At 57.9% G+C, this 27,255-nt stretch overlaps 1 protein-coding gene across 1 annotated transcript in view; it reads right to left on the bottom strand.

Annotated features, from left to right (window-relative positions):
• COL18A1 (collagen type XVIII alpha 1 chain) overlaps positions 1-9,213 on the bottom strand; it is a 36,453-nt gene extending 27,240 nt beyond the window's left edge. The window contains exons 1-2 of the mRNA XM_058028153.1: positions 9,167-9,213; positions 8,675-8,742 (exon numbers count right to left, since the gene is read on the bottom strand). Of these exons, the coding sequence (XP_057884136.1) occupies positions 8,675-8,742; positions 9,167-9,177 (79 nt within the window). The 5' untranslated portion in view covers positions 9,178-9,213. The remainder of the gene's footprint in view (positions 1-8,674; positions 8,743-9,166) is intronic.
• Positions 9,214-27,255: the final 18,042 nt, after the last annotated feature.

A 27,255-nucleotide genomic window follows, 5' to 3' on the forward strand; every position in this document is an offset into this window, starting at 1 on the left:
CCAGCTATGAGCACCAGCTCCTCTGATATCTACTTAAATATTGCTATTTTATTTTTTTTCTGCATTTGAATTACACGATCACAGAAGTTTCTTCCTAATGGGAATGCGGGAAACCAGTTTTTCCTGCAGCAAAGCCAATTCCACAAATACTAGCAGTGACCTGTAAAGTTAAAAAAAAAAATCCCCATAAATCTTCCCTTCCTCGCAGCAGCAACAGCAGTGTCACTCGCAGGGCTGGGACTTTATTTATTGTTGTTTTAAGCACCCAGGAGAAAAGAAAATGCTTCTAAAACCCCACTTAACCCGCTCCAGCTGCAGGGGAAAAAAAATCCCACGTAGGCAGGAGCTGCGCTCTGGGACTCCGGGCAAGCTGCAGCCTGTCTCTGGAGCACCCAGCTGGGATTTGGGGGAACGGACCCCCCCTTCTGCCAGGCCCACAGCCTCAGCAGCTCCTCATTAGCGCGGGGCCGTTTGCAGGGCGCAGAGCCCGCACAGCCTTGCCCTGGGAGCAGCACCGCGCTGGGGAGGATGCTGCAGCCTGCGGGAGCTCCTGGGGCTGCGCTGGGAGCCAGCTCCTGGCTCCTCTCCGCGTAACAGCGAGGATCAAACCAAGACTGTGCTCCCCAAACCCCTTCTGGCTCCTCTGCACCCCGCGCTCGGGGACATCAGAGCTCAGCGGCATGGGGAGAACAGCAAAGCTTGCACGGCTCTGGGGAGAAACCCTGGCTGGCCACTCCACAGGGAAAGAAGGCAGAAGAAAGCCCGGAAAGGGGCTGCTGGGAAAGCAGAGTAAAGGCTGAAAAAGAATGAAATGGAACAATGTTATCAGGCAGCTGTGCCACGGGTGTGGGGGCTCCGGAGGCACAGCACTCACTGGGAGCCACCCATCGCATGTTTGGGCACTGAGCTCCGGCACCAGCTGCACACGGATGGGCAGGGAGGCCCCACCAGCAACACCTGGAGGCAAACTGGGCTCTCAGGTGATTGAACAGCAGCAGGGAGATAAAATGATTAAACAGCTGAATGAAGGAAATGGGAAGTGGTTTTTCTCCCGACCCCAACAGACACATTTTTACTGGTGTTGCTGCCACCGAGGCTGACCCCGAGGCCAGAGGGATGCCAGGGGTTAACAGCCACCCCTGCACAGCTGGAACAGAGGGAGGGACGTCCTGGGAGACCCAGGTGCTGGGATACAGGGGATGTAGTGGGAGGCCAGGGCGCTGAGAGGCAAGGAATGTCCTGGGAGGGAGATCAGAGCATTGGGATCAGGGGATGCACTGGGAGACCCATTTCCACTGTGAGAGTCACATTTACAGTGACACAGGCTGTCCCACTCCAGTTCGGTCCCCAAACCAGGCCTGGTGTGTCCTTCCTGGGGCAGAGGTGCTTCACCAGCTGCCTGGGGTGGGTCAAGCATCCACAAGCCTGCTCCACCACCGGTGTTCTCAATTGCCCTGCCGCTGGGCTGATGTTTGGCACCAGGAGCCGCTGGCAGAGCCCGGGGCAGGCGCAGGGAGCGGGGCCAGAGCCCAGCCCACCCCTGGGGCTGCCCGGCCATGCGAAGCGACACATCCAGAGCCGGGATGGAGCGGGATCCCGCCAGTGTCCGCCCGCACCGCGGGTTAATCCCGTTGCTAGGACACCCGCGGGGGAAGAAATACAACACTTGTCGGATTAGAGTCTAGACGGGCTGACCTTTCCCTCCGAAACCGGCCGAAAATCTGGCCCCGTTGGCTAAAAGGAGGGATTTTTGTCGCCGTTTAGGTGTTTGGTTTTGTTTCAGATGGGAGCCAAAGAGGGAGGGACATCGCTGTCGCTGAAAGAGTCATTTCAGTACCTGAGCCGGAGAGGGATGTGCAGGAGACGGCCCGGGGCTCGAAACCTGCTGCCAAGCCCGGGCTTTGCCCAGCAACTCGGCTGACAAAAGAGCCTTTCATGAGAGGGGACGATGTCAACTCTGCAATTAGCGGGGGAAAAGAGAAAAGAGCCGAAGGAAGATTATTACCTCCAGCAGTTGCCTCTGGAGGCCCCTCTCCGGTGGCTTCCTTAACTCTTTCAGCTGAGCCCAAGGAGAAGGTGGGAAAGGAGCCATCGGCCAAGGGCTGGCTGGAGCCAGGCTGGCAGCCCAGCCTTGAAGGGTGTCATGAGGATTCCCATCCCCCTGGCACCCAGAGAGAGCCAGGCCCACAGCCCCACTGCATCCTGGCTGGGAGGGAACTGTCTGATATCTCCATCCAGCCCAGCACCAGGAGAATCCTGGTGGGATTAGACTCTGATCAGGAACCCAGCCCACGGGGTACCACGCACGGGCATGGGGATGCCAGGACACCCACACACCCTCCATCTTCATGGCCTGACATCACTGTCTCTCCACCAAAGAGACGAGCCCAGAGCAGCTGCAGAAGTAACAACTGGTTACTCAAACCCTGAAGTCTGAGCTACCTGGGATAGTGGAAGGTGCTCCTGCCCATGGCAGGGGGTGGAACAAGATGGGCTTTGAGGTCCCTTCCAAGCCAAACCATTCAAAGAGTCTACAGTAAAAGCCAAAAATCAGAGGCTGCTGTCACACACCTCTCTCTGCCCACAGTGCCACGGGCTGGGACTTTCTCTTGCACCCTGATATCCAGGGGGATTTAGTGCCACCTGGAATCATTGCAGGTTTCTACTCCACCCACTCCCACCCGTCAGCACCCCCTGAGCCCCAGCTCCCAGCACGACAGGGCACTTCTCCAGCTTTGGAACCCAGCTGGGGAGATGCTGGCATCACTGATAGGGTCACACGATGTGTCCAGGGGTTCCCTGTCTTCCACATGTCCTGGGTCTCCAGGACAAGGCTCCTGGCTCCTCTGGGAAGCATTTTGGTGTCCCAGGGGAAGGAATAAGCTGTACAGAGGCCTTCCCATCATGCCACAAGTGAGCACCACCAGCTTATCTGGGGATTATCAAAAAGTTGCTGTTTATCCAAATGTCAACAATCTCCAACTCAATTAAGTTACAGACTAACAAGGAGGGTGGAAAAGAATAAATTGGTTTGATTACTGTGTCTTCCAGAGGGAAGGCAGGTGGCTAATTTAGGAATGATGAACTCAGAGGTAGCTTCAAGGACCATTGGGCTCTCAGAGATTTATGCCACTGGTGACAGTGGGAAGAGCATGGGGATGGTAATGCTGGGTTCCAGGTGCCCCAGCTCCTATTCCCACCCTGGGCTGTTGGAGCAGACTCCCACAACCTGAGGACAGGGTCAGAGGAACAGCCAGACCTTACAGTCCCCAGGGGAGCAGGAAACTAGCAGACTGAGCTTGGGAATAAAATAAAACCACAATAAAATCCACTAATGACCAATTTCCATCTTAGAAGAGGTCTGGGAGGCCATGCCAAAAAAAAAAAAAGCAATAAAAATTCCGCAAAAGCAACCCTTTTAAGACACGGGATGTTCCGGAGCAGATGTTGCTTGCTGAGAAAGCGCCAGCGCTGTCGCTGCCGCTCGGAGCCAGAGGCACAGCAAGGCTCTGAAGCCCCGACCCTGGGGCAGCCCCAGCCCACAGCCCAGGGGGTGTCAGTGCCCTGCTCCATTCCAACACTCCCTGGGAGGCCAGAGCCGTCCACCTCTGCACGGTGGCAACCACCCCTTCACCCCCACAGGGCTGATTAACCATGCTCACACTCCAGAGTGTGGAGGGTTTTTGCCCTCAAGCCTCTCCCTCTGTCTCTCCCAGTGGTTCCAAATCCATATTAAGGCAATGCCAGAGCCCCGGGTAGCTGCACAAATTTCCAAACCATTTTCTAACCCCATCTAGCTCCTTGGGCTTCAATGATATCTTTGGCAACAAGCTCCCAGGCTAACCAAGCCTGACACTAAAATCACACACACTGCTGCTACCACGTGCCTTCCTCCCCCCACAAAGTCAGGGACTTGTTCCCAATCCCCAGGATTTAAGGGGACTTAGCACCAGCTGAAATCATAGCAGGTTTCCCCTGCACCACCTCCACCTATCAGCAGGAAATGGCACATCCTCCCGAGGGCAGCAGCACCGCTGCTCCACGCACATGGCCACCCAAAGGATGAGGAATGTGGCTGGAGGACACCAGAGCCAGGGAGAGCGCTCCCACAGCTGGCAGAGAGGAAACTGGGACATGGGATGACGCGGAGCTCGTCCGTCACGGAGCCTCACAGAGTGGTTTGGGTGGGAAGGAACCCAAAAGTCCCACCCCCTGCCATGGCCAGGGACACCTGCCACCATCCCAGGCTGCTCCAAGCCCTGTCCAACCTGGCCATGGACACTTCCAGGAATCCAGGGGCAGCCACAGCTTCTCTTGTCAACTTGCACCAGTGCCACGACACCTTCAAAGGGAAGAATTTCTTCATAACATCCAAGACACTGCCTCCAGGCTTGCACACAGAGCGATTGCAGCATGCTCTTGGAAAGGATTTCTCTCCAATGCTTTCCCAAATGTCATCTGATACAACAGAAAAATCACTAGAGTGTTTTATTAATCCCATACCTCTGGACTGCTGATATATATCAATACTTAATCCCAGATGTCTCCTTCAGCACTTAGAACTCTCTACCGAAATGCCAGAATTAATTATTTTCTTGGTAAACTATCAAGAGTTAGGGAAAAAAGACAGCGCACTTGCTGGGATTGTTATTCCAGGGCTTAGAGTATCATCCCTGACACTTATGACAGGCCAGAGTGGTGCAGAAGAGACTCGGTGTCCCTGTCACAGAATATGGGGTGGGTTGGAAGAGACACCCAACGTCACCTTGTTCCACCCCCTGCCATGGACAGGGACATCTTTCACTCTCCCAGGCTGCTCCAAGCCCATCCAACCCGGCCTAGAACACTTCCAAGGGATCCAGAGGCAGCCGCAGCTGCTCTGAGCACCCTGTGCCAGGTCCTCACTGGGAAGAATCCCATCCAACCCTACCCTCTATCAGTGTGAAGACATTTACCCTTGTCCTGTCACTCCAGGCTCACGTAAAAAGTCTCTCTCCCTCTTTTTTATCAGAGGGCTCAGCCTTGGATAAGTCCTTGCCCCTGGCCCCGCATGCTCCTGCCTCCTCATAAAGAAGTGGTGACATCCTCCCAAGAGCAAAGCCAGTTTCCCAGCAGCACATTTTTTTCTGCTCAGGGAGTTTTTAAGCCAGGCGGTGACGCTTGAAGCAGGATTGCAAAATGTTTTCTCCAAGGACTTGGATTTGCTGCTTAACAGCACCCAAGTTTTGTCGCCATAAACACTGGAAGGAGAGGTTTGTCCAGCTGCAAGCCAAAATAAATAGGGAGCAGTGTTACTGAGAGGCTGCTCTTCAGAGAAAAAAAATAAAACCCTGCTTCTCCAGAATATGGAAGTGTATGGGCAGGGTTTTCTAGTGGCCACAGGGAATAGCAGCTCTCCATCCCTCCAGGGACATGCAGCAGTGGGGAGGGAGCTCCCAAGCATTCACACTGCTGGGCCAGCAGACACCATATGGAAACCTAAAACCAAGGCAAGAGCTCTGAGAGAATGGTTGCTGTGGATGGACCAAGTTCAGGTCCAGAGCTGGGGAAGTAATGGGAGAATCAGGATTAGGGCTTGAAAAGGTTGTGTGCTTTAATGGAAGCAAACTCCTGCCAGAGAGCACAGCCACTCTGCAGGAATACTCAGTCTCTTTTTAAACCTAATTTCCAGCCCCAAAGCACCATCCAAGCACGGCCACTTCATCCCTGCCACCACCTTCTTGGGACAGGCAGGAGGGATGGGACCCGCCTGCCAGGGGGATGGACCAGGAGCTCAGAGGTGCTGCAGGGAGATGCCCGCAGCCTTGTTGCCTTCCAGCTGCTGGCAGCCTGGGCAGCTCCCCCTCCCCAGCAGCTCCCACGGCACAGATAAGGTTTTGCAAACAGCAGTCCTGCCAGCTGATAAGGAGCTGAAGAGCCTGAGGAGCTTCTGGAGCACAGCATCCTCCCCAGTTCCTCCAGCCCCTGCTGGGAACCTCAGCGGTCAAACGACGCTGCCAGAGCTAAGAGGCGCCAGCCCTGCGTGAGCCAAACCCACGATGCTGGGTGCTGCCCACAGCCAATTCCCCGTCTTTTGGACATCCCTAAAATAATGCTAGGGAAGCTCTGATGCCCCTGTCAAACCCCCCCCAGGTGCTGACAGCAGAGCAGTTGTGTCACAGGCTGTAAATCGCTTTGCACAGCAATTCCATGTGAGGAATCCCAGACAGAAGGACCCACAGCCCCCTGGGGATGGAAATTATCAGGAATGAGCCTCTCAACCTGCAGTTCCAGCACCTGTTGTCCATAACAGTGGGAGGAGGCAGCTTGGATTCCCAGGTGCTGCCTGCACCCTCAGCAGCAGCACGGCAGAGAGCTGGGGCTGCTTTTGGGGTTCTTCCCAGCCCCAAACTAAAGCACAGAAATTCAGTGTGAGAGAAGATAACAGAATCATGGAAGCACTACAGTTGGAAAAGACCTCCGAGGTCATCACATCCAACTACTAACCCAGCACAGCCAGTTCCACCATTAAACCATGTCCCAAAGAGCCACATCTACACATTTTTCAAACACTTCCAGGGATGGTGATTCCATCACTTCCCTGGGCAGTCTGTTCCAATGCATGGTTGTTTCTACCACCAGATGGGCGTGGTCTGGCCAGCAGATCGCCCCCATCCAGGGACCTGGGACAGGATTGCCCCCTGGGAATGGGGATTTTCCCAGTGTCTGACCCAGCCCATGCTTGAGGTCACTCACAGCCCTATCTGTGATTCCCCCCACACTCGCCAGACCAGACGTGTGGCAGTGTGGCAGCATCCCCACGCTATTCCTCATGGCTACGTGCCCTTTCTGAGGAATCCCAGAGATCCAGTGATAAGAGGCCAGCCCAGCTTGGGGCAGCTAAGCCCCCAAATTTGCAAGGCAGGCAGATAAACAGAAAGGTTATCTCCATGCCAGGACAGCCTTTGGAGCAAACATTCCCCAGAAGCCATCACAAAGGCAGGCTGGCAGAACAGGCCCTGCAGTCCTTGGACATTGAACCAAGGGAAGGGGGGGAAGAAAAAAAGAAAAGAAGGAAAAAAAGCCACACCAACTCGCTGAATTCCTTTAAAACCCGATCTGCAGGCTGCCTTTGGGAGACGGCCAAGTCAGCTGGGTGAGACGGGCGCCTCCTGCCAGTGGTGACCAGCGCTGGCCGCACTCCCCCGGCACTCATCCCCCCTGCACGCCCTGGGGAACCTCCTGGGGGCCCCAGCTCGGCTGCCCAAAGCTGAGGGATGCACCTGCAGCTCAGCAGAGGCTGAGCCCTGAGTGCCCAAGGATGCTGATGCAGAGGATGAGAAGGGCATGGATAACTCTGAGTACCCACTGTAAGAGCAGTGCCCAGCCCTCCAGCTCAGCTTGGCTGCACTGGACAGTCTCCAGGGACCTAAAATAGCCAATTCAGGATTTCACATGGGAACGATGTTCCCAACTCTGCAGATCTCCAAGGGGAGCTTTGTTCCCTTGGCCCCTGGGGAGGCACCCACGCCACTGAAAGCAGCATCATAAATACAGCCCGGGGCACTTGGAGAGCTTCTCCCAGTGTTCCCAGACGTGCTCTGGGAGTGCTGGGCATCCCCACTGCCCCTCCAGAGCTGATCCCGCTGCCCACAGAGCAGTGCCAGAGCTGTTCCTAGATGACACAAAGCCTTGCCCCAGTAAATAATCCACCAATTTCATGGCTGACTTCCAGTTCGCCTACACCTGAGGATGCCACTAACAGAAACGTTGTGCCTAGCCTGGGACAGCAGAAAGGGACACGAGTGATGCTTCACACCATGCTGGCACAAGCCAAAGACCAGACCACTAGCCCAGAGAAAATCCACCGTGTCCTTGTTTTTGGATCGTCAGTTGCAGCTCAGCTGCTTTGGCAGTTGGGGTTCCCGGCATCCAGGCGGGGGCTCCCCGTGTCAGCCGTGGCTGTTCCCGCCTCCGGGCACTGGGCACACATCCAGAGACGGGCTGCGAGGGGAGGAGGGCTTTCATCCCGCCTGGCAGCCGGCAGGAAGCTGCCCTGTCGGGGAGGTAAAGTTCACCAGGAACACAGGCAGTGGGAGAACCGGCTCCTGGGGAAAAAAGGGCTGGCGAGCTGAGTCAGCACTGAATTCCCCTCTCCCGGCGCGCCAGTACCTTGAGAACTGGGATGTTACAGGGAGCCCCGAAGGCAGGGAAAAGCCCAGAAGCGTGTGGGAGGTGTTGCATCCCCAGGGCATAGGCTCGAGGCTCCCGACCACTCACAACACTTCCAAGGACATGCAGCTACAGGGAGGATTTGTGGAGAAAAGCTAACACATAGAGCACGGCCACTTTGGGGCAACGCCATCCTGCCTGTGCCACAGCCAGCACGGACCTCTCCTCCCAGGGAACTGCAGTCAAGGATTTCCCCAGCATCCCTGGCCGCTGATGGGATGGAGCACACGGGACCCCCGGGCTCGGGAGCCGCAAGGGACGTGGCCATTGAAGGAATCAGCCCCAGCTTCGGGAAGCGCGACTGGGCGCAGCATTTGCTCGAGGGGAGACTCCAGCCCCCATTCCTGCTGGGGAGAGCCTCCCAGGCGATGGGGGGCGTCAGGACAGGGAGGAGGTATGGGAGCCCGAGCAGGGCGGCAGGCGCTCCCCTCCCCAGCATCCCGCAGCATCCCGTGCACGTTACCCGGCTCCGGGGAAGCAGCGGGGACCAGCAGGACAAAGAGCCCGAGCAGCAGCCGCGGCGGGGGGCACCTGCGGGGAGGGAAGGGCACAGAGAGGTCACTCACCCTCCTGCCGGGTGCGAGGCGCCCCCCAGCCCCCAGCCCCAGCCCGCGGTCACAGCCGGGACCCCCAGCCCCGGCGGCCTCGGGGCTCCCGTACCCCCCGGCCGCCCGTGTGTCGGGGCACCGGCTCCCCGCGCTACCCCTGCCCCCGGCGGCTTCCCGGGCCTGGTGCCGGCCTTCCCCGGGGTCCCCGCGGTACCGCTGCCCCTGGGCTCCCGCCACGCTCACACCGAGGTGCCCCCGCCCTCCAGGGTCCCGGTGTCTCCCTCCCCGGCGGCTCCCGATTCCCGGCGCCGCCTCTGCACGGCGGCTCCGTGCTTCCCGCACTACCTGTGCCCTCCCCATCCCCGCTGGTTCCACCGGCCCGCTGCCCCCGCAGCCCCGGCGCTCACCCCGTGCGCATGGTGCCCGCTCGGCGCCGGCAGCGCAGCGCGGCTCGCCTCGGCTCGGAGCGGCGGGATCGGCACGGCCCGGGGGGCGGGGAGGGGAGGGGCGGCAGGGCCGGCCCGCCCCGGGCGGGTGAGCCGAGGCCGGGGCTCTGCCCGCCCCCAGCCCCCGGGGCCGGGACTCTCACAGCCGGCGTCTCCGGCAGGAGTCGGGGACACTCTCCAGGGATGGATGAGTGGGAGAGGCACAGCTCTTCTCGCCGAGGAGCATCCCTGCCGAGGAACATCCCTCCCCGAGGAGCATCCCAGCTCTGCCCGGGGCGCGGAGAGCACCCTCGCCCCCAAAGGGCACCCACTGCCCGCAGGACCTGCCCGGGCACCTCCTACTCCACCAAGCCCTGGGCTTCGGCCTGCAGGCCAGGTCTGGTCTTGAAGGAGGGAGTGAATCAGCGAGCTGAGATCATTGCCTCTCCCAGCACTTATCCGAGCCCCGGGGCACGGAGCAGGGCTGGGCGCTCTCGGCATGGCACCGCCGTTCTCCCTTCCTGGCCCTTTGCTCGCCCTCACTGCGTGCACGGGGCTCGGCAGCTCCACGGTCCTGCCTCCCTCATGGTGCCGTGAGCCCGGCCCGGCCCGGCCCGGCAGGGTGTGGAGCCGGGGGGTTCCCGGACACCCTCCCGGGGCAGCTCTGGCTGCGGGCTGCGATGCCAGAGCCACGGCGGCAGCGCCCCGCACCTCACCCTGCCCGCGGCGGGAAAGGAGTTAAAGCTGAGGCTGCTGCCGCTTTCACTCCTCCCCGTACCCCCGCTTTCATCTTCCTACAGCCCCAGGATTATCCCAGCGGGATAATCCCCACAAAACCTGCTGCCACACCTTGCTTTGTCTTCCGTAGCATTTTAGTGCCCCGCGGCAGCAAAAAGCTTCTGAAATCCAAGTCCTGGAAGGTTCGAGGGGATGTAGAAGTGATTCACTAATGATGGCAGAGGCGTGTTTAGTCTAAGGCAGGGTTTGGATCTAGCAGGATAAACCATGACATCCAGCTGCTCGGCTCTGCGCTCGCACAGGGGCACGCTAGCGCTCTCCGAATTTTGGCCATAAATCTTTCAATGGCATCAAAGGCAGGCAGCCCCTCAGCACAACCCCCGTCTGGGGGCCATGAACACACACCGAAGCTGCCTCTTGTTTGGCTGCAGAATGTTTTCACGTGCTCAGGACTCTGGAATTTATGCTTTACCAGCTGGATGCTGAGTGATTTACCAGCCCTTTCTTCTCCCACAGCTGGATTCCTTCCTTCCAGGTAGAGGTTGGAATACCTGAGCTGCACAAAAGGCAACATGTTGGCAGTCCTGAGTCACAGGGCTGCATTTCCCAAAGGGATTTTGGAGGGGTGGATGGGCTGCAGGGCCTGGAGCAAGGGGGAGGAGAGTCCTGGGACAAGGATGATGCTTGGAAAATAAATCTCCTTGAAAATGGAGAAGAATCCTGCCCGATAGAAGAGACCTGTTTGGAGTGACCTGGCTTTGTGTGGGCTGGATCAAAACAAGTGGATAAGTGCTCCCGTGGGGCGGGAGAGCCTGTTGGGAGCTCTGGGAAGGCTGCTTTGGCTCCACGGGGGAATTCTGGCCCTTCCAATGTTATCTTCGCTGCCGGGGCCGGGAGGTGCAAACACTCGGGGCTCCCCTGACTGCCTGCCCGGACCTTCCCACACGCGGAGCACAGCGATGTTATCGCTGCTGCAGGTGAATGTGGAGCTGGATTACATCCCACACTTCCTCCTTGCTGCACCTCCGGACTCCACCTGACCCAGCTGCATTTGTTCGAGCGCATCACCTTCTGCCACCCTCCTGTCTCGCCTGTGTCTCAGCCCCGGTGCTGTCCCCACTGCCCCGGTGCTGTCCCCATTGCCCCGGTGCTGTCCCCACTGCCCCAGTGCTGTCCCCACTGCCCCAATGCTGTCCCCACTGCCCCGGTGCTGTCCCCATTGCCCCGGTGCTGTCCCCACTGCCCCGGTGCTGTCCCCATTGCCCCGGTGCTGTCCCCACTGCCCCGGTGCTGTCCCCACTGCCCCAGCGGGGCCGTGGTCCCCCGCAGCAGAGCTCCATGCAAAGCCCCCCTGACACCAGGGCAGTTTCCCATCGCAAAATCTCCTCCTGCTGAGCTTTAAAGTGCAAGAGCCACGGAGGACAGATAATGAGGCTCATCTTTTCCCAAGCAAACAAACACTGCCCGCCGCGGGAGGAGGGACACCCACGCTGCCAGTGGAGGCAGCTCTTTCGAAAGCCGACCAAATGGAAAACAGCGATGCTCCGATGGTGGCTCTTGCAGACCAGACTTCCCAAGCCCCAGCCAAAAAGGCTCTCCTACCCCGCAGGCTGCCAGCTCCAGCAAAGCTTTGGCATTTTTTCATCTCTGTGTGGATCCCACAGCGTCCCGCTGTCGCCCCACCCCTGTGCCTGGCTCCCACCTGCATCCCGCGGCCGGTGGTCCCGCATCCCGTGCTGGGTGGCCCCGGGCACGGTCACCCCGGTGCGAGGACAGAGGCGCTGCCCCAGCTCCCAGCGCACAGCCCCTGCCAGCTCCGCAACCGCGACAGCGCGGCCGCCAAGAAATGTCACCCCGGCACCCTCGCGGGACACTGGCCTGTTTTCCCTCCTTCGGGCAAAGAGGAGGGGTTGGAAACCCGTCTGCTGCGGCCCAGGCGCGTCCCCGGCAGCGGCTCCGGGGCTGGCATGCGTTCCCAGGGCCCGTGTCCCCCTCCCGGCTGCTCCGGCGCTGGGGGGGTGGCGTGTCCCGGGAGCCGCGGGGGCGGCGGGGCTGCCAGCGGGCACCGAGAGCGACCCCGGGGCCCAGAAACGCGGCTCGTACACGGCTGTCTTCGGAGGCTCCTTCGACCTGCTCAGTCCGGCTTGCCAGCACGCCGAGTGAGGAGGCTGGGGAGCAGTGGGGGGACATAGGAATTGGGTCAGGGGGGCAATAAAGGACAAGAAGGCGGAGGACAATATTTGGCGAGTGTCCCCGCAGAAAAACAAAGGCTGAAGCAGAGAGAGGAAGCAGAAAACCACCGCCAGGCAGGGCTGTCCCATCTGGGCCAACCCCCATGGGGAAGCTGTGGCTGGTGCTGCCACTTTGATGTGCCATTTGTCCGTGTTAAAGCCGCTTCCTCCCGGGGCAGCCTCCGGGTGTGGGCGCTCGGCACCACTGGGAACTGCTGGTTTTGAGTCTTGCTGCCACATCTGTTGCTCTGGCTCGGAGCTCGGTGTCTGCTGATGGCCCAGGACCTGCCAGGATGTCCTCAGGAAAGGGCAGCATCATGCCCTGCCTTCAGCTGACACCTCTGGAGAGGATGTGGCGAGTGAAAACCATTCCTCCTTTCCAGAGGTGAAGCACGCACAGCCACAAAGGTGGGCGTTTGGGAAGGACCCAGGCAGTGCAGGCAGGGCGTGGAAACAACTGGAAATCCCGATAATCCCTCAGTGAGGAAAGTTGGCGGGCGCAAGGGCTTGGCTGAGTCGGGAGCACAGCTACCTGCCCATGTAGGCGGAGGATGAGCTCAGCCGGGCCGGGTTGCTGGGGCTGGGAGTGCGGCAGCGCCACGCCTGGCCCCGGCAGCCGGAGCTGGTGAGTGTTTCAGAGAGGGGCTGCAGAGAGCACGAGGTGTTCCAGGGGCGGCTGCAGACCTGCTGGCAGCAGAAATGCTGCGGCATCTGGAGCCCACCCATGGATGGGAAGAGGATGGGATGGGACAGCACGGATTGCTGAGGCTCTGCAGGGAGGTGAGCGGGGCCAGGGAACCAGCACACCATCAGCTCCTGGCGCAGCAGGGGCTGCACAGGTTCCAGGCGGCACAGCCCTGAGCCCTGCACATAGAGCTGCTGGGCAGGGCACCCCAGGCCTGGCCACGTCCTGCAGCCGCTGCGGAGAGCTCCCATCTGGCGGAATCCTAACGTGACAGAGCTAGCCTGGCGCGTTCCCAAGCTGGACATTGTCAATGAAATTGCTGCGAGAGAAGGGCAAGCGAGAGCTCTGAGAAGCCAGCAGAGACACAGCCACTCCCTCAGCAGAGGGACAGCTGGGAGCTCACCCCTACGCACAGTGACCTCCTCCCCGGGGAAGGGTGAGAGGGACAAAGGAGGGATCCCCCTTCCTTTCCCAGAACCGGGGAGCCCTGTGTGGTGTCCGCAGAGACAGAGCCAGCCCCAGCTTCTCGGTTCACACGCATGTTTCGTGCCCTCTGCCCACACCCCTGGGCAGCGCCTACTGCCTCCCACACAGCCGGACAGGGCACCTGGGATGTCCGGGCGGCCCCCGCTCCCTCCCGACTTTCTCCGTGACTCATCCGCTCCAGAGGAAAACCAATCCTTCAGCACACATCACAGCAAGGACCGGGAGAAGCATTCCATGGGAAAGGGGACGCGGCGGATGCTTCTCGCATGCCTCATCCCAGCGGCTCGCCCTCGGGTCCCTGCCTCTCGGCTGGCTGTGGGAAATGGCACTTGTTTCCCTTCCCGCTCTGCAGGCGCGGGCCAGCACCGCAACAGGAGGAGGGCAGAGCTCTGCAGCCACCTCAGACCTCGGGGCATCCACGCCACAGGTGCAGGGGCTGGGTTTAGTCCCCCCAAAGCTTCCGAGGGATCCATTGGAGAGAATGGAGAGATCGCCCCTTTCCCCCATCCCACTGCACATCCTGCCCAAACCTCCCATCCCTCTGCAGGGCTGGGGCTCGCTGCTAACAAGAGCTGTTCCGCACCTCTGCCAAACTCAGGAAGGCTGGGAGAGGTCCCAAAACCTTCTGTGATGCCTGAATTGCTCATCCAAGGGAGGAGTCCTCCTCCCACACTAGAACATCCCGGCTGCCATCTCCAACCCCTCCACATCCCTCCTACGGCCAGTGGGAGCTATCCACAGCCTCCAAGTCCTGGCTGGGATGGGTTTCCCAGGATCTCCCTCCTTTCCGCAGACTGTGCCCCTTCCTGTTTTCTCCACGAAGTGCAGTTCAATTCAATTCAGTTCAATTCAGTTCAATTCAATTCAATTCAATTCAATTCAACTCAATTCAAATCATCGCTGACTGCCTTCCCTGCTGGGTGTGAACTGAGGCCAGCAGCCACAAAGCAAGGAAACTCATCTGGATTCCTGCTTCCCCTCACCAGCCCTTCCAGAGGGACCACTTGAAAAGCAGTTCATTTTTAGCTGGAGCAAAAGAACATGTTCCCCTTCCTTCCTACCTTGCCAGACAGGTGTTTGGTCAAGGGAGAGCTCTGAAACCCAGCCAGGCAAGACAAGGACCTCCAGGAGAGAGTAATGGGCCTGAGCCCAGGCTGTCACCTGAAAGCATCCCTGTCCCCTCGGCAGGCACAGCGCTGATGTGGCTGTCTCTGGCCGCACAGGGAGCTGGATGTGGACAGGATACAGGCTGCAGTGCAGGGTGGTGGCTGCACACGAGGGAGCAGCAGCGCCCTAGGGATGCTTTCCCAGTGTGCAGGTAACACAGAGGAAACAGCCCCAAAATGAAAGATCCTGGCATGTTCTCGCTGCTTCCTTGGGGATTGTCCCAGCAGCCTCAAGGCTGTCACTTCTTCTCTCCCAGGCTGCACTCGGCATCTCCTCTGCAGAAGAATGGTCAATTTTGACTCATTTGGGAAAAAAAAAAGAGAAAAAAGAAAGAGAAAAAAAATTAAAAGAGAAAAAAAGAAATCAATGCCTTTTGCTCTAGCAAGACTCAAAATAGGAGCTGTTTCCTTCCTGGGAAAAGGAAACTTGCAGCTCCCCACTGAGAACTGGGCTGCTCGAGGCTCCTCAGCAGCTGGATACGCCGAGGTTCTGCCCCAGTTCCGTGTGCTGGGATGCACAGGCTCCCTCCTAGGGAGGGGGAGTGTCCCCAAGGAAGGACTGCTCCTGTGAGAATCCTCGTGGTCCCCTAGGTCAGGAGGAGCTGACCGTGCTCCTGCTGACCCATCCGTGTCCCCATCCTGGTGCTGGCCACTTCCAAACTGTCCAGGACATTTAGCTTGTCTCTCCAGGATAACCCCACCAGGATTTTTATTCCAATTTAAGAGACTTTCCCACCCTGAGGGAAAAAAATGGGTGGGAGTGTGAATGCTCCCAGGGGAAAGCCCTGTCACTGTGTCCATCTCATCCTTGTGCACCCTTCCCACCTCCCAGTCCCTGCAGAAGACTGGCTGAGCTGGTCACCACTGGTTTGAGCACACTTAGCAGGACAAGCCTCCGGCTTGCTCCTAGTCGTCTTTCTTCCCTATTTATATCTGACTTGATGTGTTTTTTTCAGATTTCCTGTTCTTCTGGGAGTCCTTCTACTCCCCAGCATCAGTTTTCCTTGTACTCTTATTTTTTTTTTCTTTTTGTCTGGGATTGGCCGGGTTTGTTGTTTTTAGGGGTATTTTTGGGACACATTTCCTCATTTTCAGAGCAGATCCAGAGTAGCACCTTTTCCTGGTGGCTCTCAGACTGTTTCTGGGGGAAGGGCGCCATGTACTGCATTCAAAACTTATATCCCTATGTCTTATCCCCAACATTTCAATCCGGTCTGCAAGTTGAAGTGTCCCCTTATTACAGCCTCCCCTAAAATCTGTGAGTAGCTGGTTTAGGTGTCTGATGTTGATGTGGAAGCACATTTAGGTTTGCCCTTGCTCTCTTGTCCAGGCAAAGGAGCATGGAGTAATGGAATCATAGAATTCCAGAATGGTTTGTGTTAGCAGGGACATTTAAACAGCATCTCATGGGCAGGGGAACCTTTCCCTGGACCAGGTTTCTCAGAGCCCTGTCCATCCCAACCTTCAATGTCCCCAGGGATAGAGCATCCACCACCTCCCCGGGCAAGTTGTGCCAGTGTTCCACCACCCTCATCCTAAAAAGATGCTGCCTTACTTCTTAACTAAATTGACGCTCTTTTAGTTATGCACTTTAGCGCTCTCCTGGTACTGCAAGAGGTTGGATTTGCTTCCCATATTTATAGCAGTTACACCGTTTTCCTGCTGGCATTTTCAGAAGTGAATGTGAGGTGCATTTCCCACCCCAGTCTGTCCATGCCCTCTCCCCCAGCCATCTGCTGCTAGTTTAAATCCCCTTTGACACCGCAGTGATCAGTGTCCTGTACGAGTCCCTTGCATCCCCAGATGTACTCTGAGCCAAACCGTAGCTAAATGCCCCCTCCCTGACCCATTGTCTCATCCCCACCCTGAGATTCCAGCTCTCCAGGTGTCCCCTGGGTCTCACCCCTGGGAATGGTGGGGTTTTCCTGGGCCCCAGTGTCTGGATGTAGCTGCCATGTCACCTCCGATGCTCACATGGCGTGGCACTGCAGGCGCTGTGCTGCAGTCGGGTCATCTCTCTGCAGGTGTGTGGAGCCAGTGGGCATTGGGACACCCTCCTGGGCTCCCTTAGGCGCACAAAGCTGCTGTCCCCAGGCACCGCTCCCCCCAGAGAGCCTGACCTGCTGCCTCACCCCGGGGATGAGCAAACTGGGCCATTTTCTTCCAGCACTTACAAGCTGCCTTTGGCTCGTCTTCACTTGCTCAGCAAACGCCCCCGAACAGGTCAGCACTTTCTTCACAGCAAAGCTATGCAAGGAATTTCTCTCCTAAGGCAGCTGGACCCTTTCCAAAGAAGGAAAGCTGCCAAATTCCCACCCCCCCCAAGCCCCCAGCAGCGAAACAAGGTGCAAATTTGGCCCCTGGAGGCTTTCTGTTCTCTTCCACTTCTGCCCTTGCTGTCTGCTGGAGGTGGGGAGGAAGGGGCCCTCTCCACTCCCCTCCCATGCTGTGGTTGAGTGTAGAAGGGAAAGGGCTGGTTCTGTGCCAAAGAGAACTCAAGGTGTCAGAGTTCTGTCCAAATGCAGCAGGTAGGAAACACGGGTGTGGGTTTGCAGCTCCCTGTGCTCCTCTCACAGTGCTTGCTGGGCAGTGGGCACCTCTCTGCTCCCGATGTGCTCCACAGGGCTGGCGATTCTTGGCCAGTGGCCTCCTGTGAGTTATGTATTTTTTCATTGCTTCTCCATACTTCCTGCTATGTACGAGCACGGCTGTTGCTGCAGGAAGGAGGCTGCTGATCTGGGCTGTGGGTTCACAATGCTTCTGCCTTCCACTCCCCTTCCCCAAGGCTGCTGCAGAAGGTGCAGCTCCTCCACCCCTGTCTGGCCCCCAGCCCCTGGCAGAAATTAGCTTTCAGGCGCATCACCACAGCAGCACAGCTGGATGCTCATGTGCTTCATTTCTCTGCCTACAATTCTTGGACAGGAAAGTTGGGGCTTTTCTCTGCTGCCCATCTGCTGGGAAGGGCAAAGAGCATCTCCAGGGGATGAGGCCGCTCCGCACACATTCACATTCCAAGTGCCAAGGAGGACTCCTGAAAGCCAAGTGCCCAGGAGAACACGAGCAAGTCAGCCTTGGGCAGCCAGTGACCCTTTGCAAAGCTCAATGACCCAGGTGCTCCTGCGATTTCACAGAAGCAAAGGTACCAACTGTTGGGGGTACTCTGGGCTCTGGCAGAACCTCTTTACAAACACAGTGCCCAGCTCTTTCCGCTTTTCTGAACCAGCAGGTCACCCCCAAAAGAATCTGTAAACTCCCATCTACACAGGAAAAGATTACGGGAAGCTGATCACGACCAACCATGGGGATGGGCACCACCATGCAGCTCCCCTCAGCCCCCATCCCGAGGAGCAGCCCCCAGCAGAGCTGTGCCCTCAAGGCACTCATTGCTCCCCTCTCAAACCCTGGGCTGCCCCATGTGCTGGACCCCTGAGAGCACTAAGGGGTCTCGCTGGCCTCACCTGGGGTCCCCACCCACACATCCTCCAGTCACAGCAGCCCCAGGCTGAGTCCCGGCTGAGCTCTGGGAGGGTGTGTTTTGATGGCTGTGTCTCAGGTGGACCTTGCACCTGGGCAACAGGTAGCTTATCTCAGCTGCTGCTTCCTGGCTGGGCCTCACACTGCTGCGGTAGACAGCTTGCTCCCCGTCTCCCAAAGGATGCCGAGAGAAGAACTCTGGCACCTCCGAGAGCACTTTCACTGGTACCCTGGCTATCTTCTGCCAGGGACCCTGCCCAGCTCTCTGCACCCTCCCTGGGGAGGAGGTCGACTGGACGCCCAGGCCTCCTCTTCATCGTATGCGCCGCCCACAGCATTGCAGTAGAATACCGCCTCCTGGGAATTGTCCTCATCCATCTTTCGGTGGGATTGCCCTGCCCTCTGCCGATCTTTCAACACATAGGCAGGACAGAGACGGCGGTCCCTGGCTGGGAGAATGTGGCCATCTCCAAGGACGAGTTTCCCAGGGATCCTCACACAGACAACCTCGTTGGCATAGTCTGGAGTCAGGACTGGATCCAGAGCACGCCCCGCTTGTTTGAAAGCCAGTCTAAGCTGTAAAATAGGAGATTTTCCCAGTAGAATGCACAGCGGGATCATCACCCTGCTGCCCGTGCTCTAATGAGCTGCATCTGTAGTGTTGTCAGTGCTCACCTGGAGCCAGCACTGAGGCACACTGTGGGGAGTGTCCGTTTGTGATTTAAAAGGAGGGGGAAAATATCCATAGCAAAACTTTATGTGAATTTTAATAAGACTGAAAAGTCAGAGTCTGGTCCTGGAGAGGCAGTGGCCATGAACATGAGTTTACTGATGGAGAGATCATGTTTATCCAAAGGAATGTGGATTGTGGGGATGCATTGTTTTGAGGATGGCCCTGCACAGACACCCCAACCATCTCACCCTGTGTCTGAGAGCACTGTCCAAATAATCCCTGAGCTCTGGCACCCTTGGGGCTGTGCCCATTCCCTGGGGAGCCTGTTCAGTGCCCTACCACCCTCTGGGGGAACAACCTTTTCTTGATATCCATCCTAAACCTCCCCTGGCACACATCCAGGCATTCACTTGGGTGCTGTCACTGGTCAGAGAGCAGAGCTTGGAGCTGTCCCTTCACTGCTCTTTATGAGGAGAGAATGCAGACCCCGATGAGGTCTCCCCTCAGTCTACTCTTCTTCAGGGTTTTATTTTTGTCCCCAAGGGTCAGACTGCAACCTCTCTCCAGCAGAAAGAGACAAAGAGATGTACCAATCAACAACAAGGGCAAACAAGCAGGCAGTAATAACCAACACTAGATCTGCCTAGGTCATGGGCACAACACCAAGATGGGTTGGCCTGTGGGCAACCTCAGTGACAGTGGATCCTTTTCATTGCTTGGTACAGAATCATCACCCTTTGGAATCTGTTAAGGCAGAACACTCTGATTTTGGGGCTCCCATATGTCCCCCAAGGTAATGGAGGGTAAGAAGACCATCTGTGCCAGTCGTGCATCCCAGTGGGCTCAGGAGACATCAGCGTGTCTTTTATTCATGTGGAGCTCCTTTGGAGCTGCCCCACAGCAAGGCGAGTTGGCTGGGCTGGGGGAGGCCCCAGGGCACTGTGTGCAAGGGCCCTTTATGACGGTGGTCACTGTGGAAGGAATGTGGCTGTGTGTCACAGGGCCCTTGGACACGTGGCTGCTGGTGGCCAGTGTTCAGAGGAGGCAATGGTACAGAGTGGTGCTGCAGGGAGGCTCTGTGCAGCCAGCTTGTTCCTTGTTGTCCCCAGGTTTTAACAACTTTTTTTCCATGTGCCCTTAGGGACAGATCTCGCTGGGACAAGGAAGGAGAAGGAGGAAGTTGCAACCCTGACATTACACTGACCACACGGCCAACACTGATATCACAGCGACTCAGAGCATGGCAAACATGAAGGCTTCTGCTCCCGACCTGGACATTTTTGGGGAGAGAATTGTTTCCCACCCAAATGAAGTAAGCAGCCTGTGGCCAGGGCTGGATGTCCCCAGGAACTGGGGGCTCCTCAAGCCGGGTCTGCTGGGCCCCCCTCAGCTTTTGAAGCCATCAGAGTGTGGTGGAAAAGGGAACCACTTCTCAGAGGAAGCTGGGGAAGTTGCTGTTCTGGCAGCTCTCCCTGTGCCTCCTCCAGGTGCCAGATTTCGTGAGGAACATGCACCAGAGATTTGTGTCCAGTGCACCTCCAGATGACAAGCCGTTCATGGACATCCTGAGGCTGACCGAGGCCCACCCCACAGATGTCGCAGTCACCCTCCTGCGCTGTGCCCCATCATGTGACAGGTACGGGAGCCACCTTCCTTCTGGTCTCAGGGCTCACTGGCCCTTAGGGCCCATCACCCTGTACAGACAGTCCAGTGGTTCTGACAGACAGGCAGAGAGTTCCAGGACCCACCAGGCTCTCTGTTTCCCAGTCATGCCATGTCAGCCACCCAGTCTGCTGCCGTGCTCCCTCCAGGGCTCTGTCACCTGGGCGCCCACAGCTGCTCAGTCCATGATGCTGTGGCTAAGATCCTCCTGACACACAGCTCTGATCGCACAGGGCTGCTAAAATCATGTGGAGGACCATAGCTTCATCAGGAATGGCAGTGGACAAGGTGCTGCCAACACTGCTCAGTGTGCTGGAGGACTGGCCGCTGCATAGAGTGTCCACCTCTGATGGGGATGAAACGAGTGTCTTTGCCCTGGCTGTGAGTTTCTGCAACTGGCCTTTGCTGGCCCCAAGGCCGCCCCTCCAGCAGCTCTCCATCCTCCTTCCCCCACTGCATCTGCCTGCCTCAGGCGCTGCCCTGAAACCGTGCCCAGGGGCAGCTTCAGGCCCACCAGGCCCCGTGCTCCCCCTGCCTCTCTGCCGGCCTCTCCCTGCCACGCTCGGGCCCTGCCACACGGACACCTTGGCACAGAGCGCTGTCTCGGGGGGCTTTGTCCTTTGCAGGCAACGAGGGTGGTTTGGGAGATTCTCCGCCTGCCCTGGTGCCCAGCACCATTTATGGAATATTCTCCCCGCCTCCTTGTGGCTCTGCTCCTCCAAGTGTTCTTCAGCACAAAAGGGATGCCAGAGGAGGTCAACACCTTCTGGAAGGAATGTGAGGAGCAAGTCAGCATTCCCACCAGCCCCAACAGGTGCTCCATCCCATTTCTTCATGTCCTCAGGGCAGGCACCATCATTCCCAGTGTGACCTGGGCTTTGCTGTGCACACAGGTTTGCAGTGCAGACTATGAAGGCTCTGTTCCGCCATCTGCGGTATCTGGATTTACTGGTGTCAATGGAACGCAAGCGTGGCTGGGACGAACTGCTGTGTGCTGACACCCACCACTATGCCGTGGCTCTGCTGGCCAGGTGAGACCCCCTTCTCCCCACTGCCTCTGACATTTGTGCTCTCTGCCCAGGGTGTCCCACAAAGTCCCTGTGGCCAGGGGCCTGAGGAGGTTGTCACTGAGGGACGGCCAAACACACTGGAAAAGGCTGGGAGAGGAGGGCGCCCAAGAGTAGCTGCCTCCCAAAGGGCACGGGTCTCCTTGCAGGGTGGTAGGGAAAGACAAGAACTGTGTGAGTCAGTGCTGGGAGAGGCTTCCTCCTGCTGGCTCAGGGTTTTGGTGGCTTTTCCACCTTCCAGGGAGTTGCACCGTACTTTGAACCCCTTGTGTTCCTGCATTGCACTCCGCTTGCTGGGGCTGCTCAGCACACAGGAGCCACACTGGGATCTCCCTGCCCTGGCATTCCTTGTGGAGGTGAGCCTCAAGGCCAGCGCTGCCTGGCTGAGCTGCCTCCCAGCTCTCTGCCCTCTCACAGCCACAGCTGCCTGGGACGGTGCCCGTGCCCTGTGCTGCTGCCTGGGCCCGGCCCTGTGCGGCTCCGGGCTCCTGCCGGCCGGCTCCCTGTCACTGCCCTGTGCCTTGCAGGTCCTCGAGTGCCCTGACATGAGGGAATGGAGTGACAGTGCCCTGGAGATCATTTCAAGGCGCCTGCAGAGCAAATCCAGGGAAAAGCGTCGCTTGGCACTCAGAGGCCTTGTGGTTCTCAGCAAAGATCCCTCAGTGGTGAGAAGGGGGCAGTGGCTGAAGCCGTGCAGTCAGCGTGGGGCTTCGGGCACCGGAGCAGCTGCTCCCAGCTCTCCTGCCTCCCGCTTCAGCTGCCCCCGTGCTTCGGGACAGGTCTTTGGCCTCTGGCCCTGTGGCAGCAGGGTGGGGTTGCAGCGCCAGAGTGGCATTGGTGGTGCAGCCATTCATAAATGACTTGGACACAGCACTGGAAGAAATACTAAATAAGTTTGCTGACAATACTACATTGGGAGGACCTGTTGACTTCCTTGAGGGTAGAGGGCCTGTAGAGACAGATTTGCAGGCTGGACAATCACCAACCATACGAAGCTGAACAAGGGCAGGTGCCAGATGCTGCATCTGGCATGGGCCGCATGGCTGTGTGGCTAGAGCAGGGAATGAGAGACTGGAGAACTGTGGAAAGAGACATGTGGGGATCCTGTGATGGCGAGTAGGAGTCATCAGTGCCCTGGTAGCCAGGAAGGATATCTGGAATGCATCAGGCACAGGATCTTCAGCTGGGCAACAGATAGGAATGTCCTGATCTGCTCTGGGCTGGCATGCCCTCTCCTCAAGTGCTGAGTGCAATTTTGGGCACCATCATATAAAAAACCTATGAAACTATTAGAGTTTGTCCAAAGGAGGATATTAAAAATAGTGAAGGGTCTACAGGGGAAGCCATAGGTGGTGTGACTGAGTGCATTTGACCTGTTCTGCCTGGAGGAGACTGAGGGGAGACCTCACTGCAGTCTGCAGCTTCCCTGCAAGGGAAGTGGAAGGGCACCACCAATCTCTGCTCTCTGGTGACCAGTGACAGCACTCAAGGGAACAGCTGGAGCTCTGTCAGGAGAGGTTGAGGCTGGATATTAGACAAAGGTACTTCCCCCAGAGGATGGTGGAGCACTGAACAGGGTCCCCAGGGAATGGGCACAGCCCCAAGGCTGCCAGAGTTCCAGGAGTGTTTGGACAGCACTCTCAGGCACAGACTGAGATTGTGTGTGCAGGGCCAAGCGTTGGACTGGATAATCCTTGTGGGTCCCTTCCAACTCAGGGTATGCTATGATTCCACAGTTCATGGTTGTCACAGTGCAGCATTGTGTCCTGCACAGGCTGAAGGCATCCGGAGTCTGACACAGAGCCTCATGGACCTACTGCAGGATGCAGATGGAGAAGTGGTTACATTGATCCTCTCTGTATTCCTGAATGAGCTCCAGGACAGAGCCACCCTAATATCCAGTCCCACCGCCCTGCAGCTGGCCGAGGTGCTTCAGCCACTCATTGACAATGTAAGGCTCTGTGCCCCCAGCCATGGGCAGTGGCTGCTGCCCAGACACTTTGCACCCATAGGATTTTCAGGCCTGTGCCCAGTGGGCCCAGAGAAACCATTGCTGGTTCTTTTCCTCTTCTTTTCCAACAGGACAACAGCCATGTGCAGCTGCTCTCGACTCGCCTCTTCCAAGAGGTGATTGAGCTAGTAATGGACAATGGAAAAAAGCCCCTGAAGAAACATGTGAGCAACAGCCTTCTCCCACTCTTCTTCCACTGTCATGATGAGAATCAGCGTGTGGCAGAGGTGAGGACTTGTGGGCTGCTGCTGTCCTGCTGGCAGGGGGCTTGACTGCCTCCTGCCCTGTGCCTGCTGGACTGCAGCCTCCTCCAGGCCTTGGCACAGGGACACGGGTCCTGTGCCCTGGGCTGCGGGGCCATCTCCATGTCTCTGCTGCTCTGCAGGCTTCTCAGGAAACGCTGCTTTGTGCGGTGAAGTTCCTGAAGAGAAGGCGTCTGAAGCAGCTGGTGAAGAAGGAGCAGCCATGGAGGTTTGGTGAGTGCCTGGTAAGGACGGCCTGCAAGCCCCAGCATGAGCCTGGAGAAGGCCTGTGAGGGTGGTGCTCAGTGTGCCCACACCAACCCTTCCCTCCTGCCACTCTCTGCAGCTGGCAGAGGACCGGAGCAGAGCGGCCGAGCACCTGCACCGGGCCCTGCGCTACGTGGAGAGCCCACAGGAGCCCCTGCGAGAGGCAGCCGTCAGGTTCATGGGTGAGCCACGAGCCTGGGCTCGCTTCCCTGTCCTGTCATAGCAGGATCTGGGGCAGGGTCCACAACAGGCTCTGTGTTCATAGGGGTTGCAGGCCGGTACTTGAGGAGGCAGCAGGAAGAGACCGAGCTCATCTGCAAGGGTGAGGGCTGACAGCAGGGGCTGCCAGGGAGAGCTGCAAGCCCTGCCCCGGCTGTGGAGGGCTCTGCTCCCGTGGGCAGAGCGCACTGACATTTCAGGGCCACGTGGGCCATTGGTGGCCAGCAGCTTCAGGCTGATCCCCTTGCTCCCTGCTCCCTCCTGGCCATGGCAAGAGCCGGCTGGGATGGCCCTTGCAGGAGAGGCCTCCTCAGGGCCCTGCAGACCTAGGGTCTGACACCTGGTGGCAGATGGCTCTGTTCCTCTGTTTCAGCCCTTAAGGACATGACTGATGACATCAGCCCTGCCATCTCGAGCTTGGCAGCTCAAACCCTGCAACTCTTAAGAGCTGCACAGAGAGCTCCATATTCTCCAGGTTTCAGAAGGTGCAAGACCATTTCCAGAAGGGTGAGGGGTAGGAAGCCACCTCTGTAGGGCAGCATGTGGAAGCCTATGAGCAACTAATCTCAGGAGAACCATCTGCTCAGGACACCTGAGCTGCAGAGAAGACCTCAGCTCAACAAGGAAATAGGAAATCTTTGTTGTCATGCACAGAAGTCCAGGATCTTTCTTTTGCTGCCCAGTGGCCACTGGGCATCAGGGAAGGCAGGGGGGAGGGTGCATGTGCTCAGCCAACTGCCCAGGCGTGCAGTGCTGCAGGGGAAATGGCCAGAAGCCCCTTGGCCTTTGGTGATTCTGCTGAAGCCTTTGGGCTGCCCACAGAGCGGCTGGGCAGGGGCCGGAGCTGCAGGGATCCCTGAGAGAGCGGAGCCTGGAGATGGCCACAAGCCCTGTGCCAGGCAGGAAGCGCCATCCGTGTCCTCCTGCCCATGTGCTGCTGGCTGGATTGCTGAGGGCTCCCAGGTGCCTCTGGATGGGGCTGCTCTGGAGCTGCTGTGGGGCTGCAGCGCTGCTGCCGGGCAGCTTGGCCGGGCTGGGGCAGCCCCTGAGGGGATGGGGCCACAAAGGGATGCGGTGCTGCGGAAGGCCTGACAGGATGAGGCAGTGGGAAGGAACAAGGGGCATGTGTGAGGGAGTGGGTGGCAGGAAGCTCCAAGGGGGCAGGAGGCCCCTGAGGAGCCAGGGTGCTGGGAATGCCTGAGGAATTGGGTGTCAGAGGGCACAAGCAGCCCCCAGGCAGCCGCCTTGTCCCTGGCATCCGGCTGCTCTGGCGCTTCCCCAGAGCATCTCCCAGGCCTGCGGCAGAAGCCCTCAAGGCCGGGCCTCAGCAGGAGGGTGGGGGCACCCCTGAGGTGCCCAGGCTGGGCTGGCTGGGCACAGGGACGGCAGGGGGCTGCTGCCAGGGCACGGCCACTGGGTGCTGCCAATAAGGGGCCGGGGGCAGAGGCAGGGCTGGCGGCCATCCCGGGCCCTGGCGGCTGCCCAGGCCACAGTGCCGTGACCGAGGCCCCCCTGACCCAGAGCTCTGGGCCCGCAGAGCTGCTGCCACCATGGGGAGGGCGGCCGCGTCTCCTCCAGCAGGGCTGCGCAGTGGCTGCTGCCCCGGTGGCTCTGGGCCCCACAGAAACAGCACCAGAGCAGGCTCAGCAACAGCAGCACCCCGAACGGCGGCACCTGCTTGCCAGGCGTCCGCACCCGCCGGGATGCCAGACGGGGGGAGCCCGGGGGCACAATGGGCCCTGCTTTGGCAAAAGGCTCAGCAGAGTTGGCCACAATGGCTCTCTCTTGACTTGCCATCCTCACAGCAACGCTTGGCTGCTTCAGCTGCTGCCTGTGCCCCTGAATGACTTCCGTGGCAGAGCATGAGGGCAGACTCGCCTCCCATAGGCGGCGTCCCAAGGCAGCGGCATTGGTGCCATGGGCAGAGAGACACTCTGATGGGGCACCAGCCCTGCACTGCACCTGCCCTCCCTCTCCTCTGTGCAGGCACCTTAAAGACACATGCATCAGCTCTGAAATGAAATCCTGGACTTGCCTGGAACAAAAGAGGTGCTGGGGAAAACCTGGCACTTCCATGGGTCACTTTTCCTCTCCACTTGGGGAGTCACAGAATGCAAGAACACTTTGCATGGGAAAGTATCACAAAGATACTTTGCGGTTCCCACCACCACCCTGCCGTGGGCACAGGTGCTGTGCAGGCACAGCTGTCACTAGAACTGCAAGAACACTTTTCCATGTTTACCTTTTTCTACCCTGGATTTCAAGCTAACATGAAAAGTTCAGCTGGTTACAGCTGAATTATGCAGCTCACAGGATCTGGATTCTCCAGTGGGCCATGGTATGTCCATTCAGCCTTTGTTAGAACATCCAGATGGAGCTCAGCCCTGTGCAGCCCAGGCACAGGCAGCAGGCTGGTCCATTTCAGCATCCCAAAGTCTTTGGGGCTTCCTGTGCACCCTGAGACTCCTGAATCCTGTGGAGGCTGAAAGCCTGGTCAGAGCAAAAGCCAGATAAACTTTCCCAGAAATGGTTCTAGCAAGTTTTGAGAAGGCGGAGAGAAAGAATGAGAACAATCTTGCAGCTGCAGTTTGAAACAGTTGTTTTCTCATCAGATGGTTTACCAAAGGGTGGTCCCTAATAAATCAACGGGTGACAGGTTAAGAGCCAATCAGCTTCTGGGTGAACAATGTTGGTTATAAGTATCGGGAGATTGTAATAAAGGAAGCATTTATGCCATCTTAAAATGCATGGAGTGTGTCACTTGTTTATCCGTGCCATACTCAACAGTGTCACAAATCCATTCTTGAATTCCCTGTTAGCTCTGTGCAGCACATTAGAACACAGGAATCGCCTCTTTGGCTTACTCTTGCGATTGCTGCTCTTGCCTAAAGTAGTCATAAGGTGTATATTTCCAATGTAAAAATTATAGCTGAACACCAGGGAATTTTTCGGTATTGTTTAAAACTAAAGCCTTATGTGACTGTTCAGAGACTCCGAAATCCAATGTAAAAATGACAGCTTTGATATTTAAGAATCCCAGAAATGGCAGGGCTGGCAGCCTCAAAAACGTTGACATGTGATTCATCTGGTCAAGGATTTGAATGCTTATGCAGAAATGACAAAACTGTTACAAGTAGTTTTCATTGGCAC

This window comes from Melospiza georgiana, chromosome 7, assembly GCF_028018845.1.
Source record: "Melospiza georgiana isolate bMelGeo1 chromosome 7, bMelGeo1.pri, whole genome shotgun sequence".
In the NCBI taxonomy this organism is placed as follows: domain Eukaryota; kingdom Metazoa; phylum Chordata; class Aves; order Passeriformes; family Passerellidae; genus Melospiza; species Melospiza georgiana.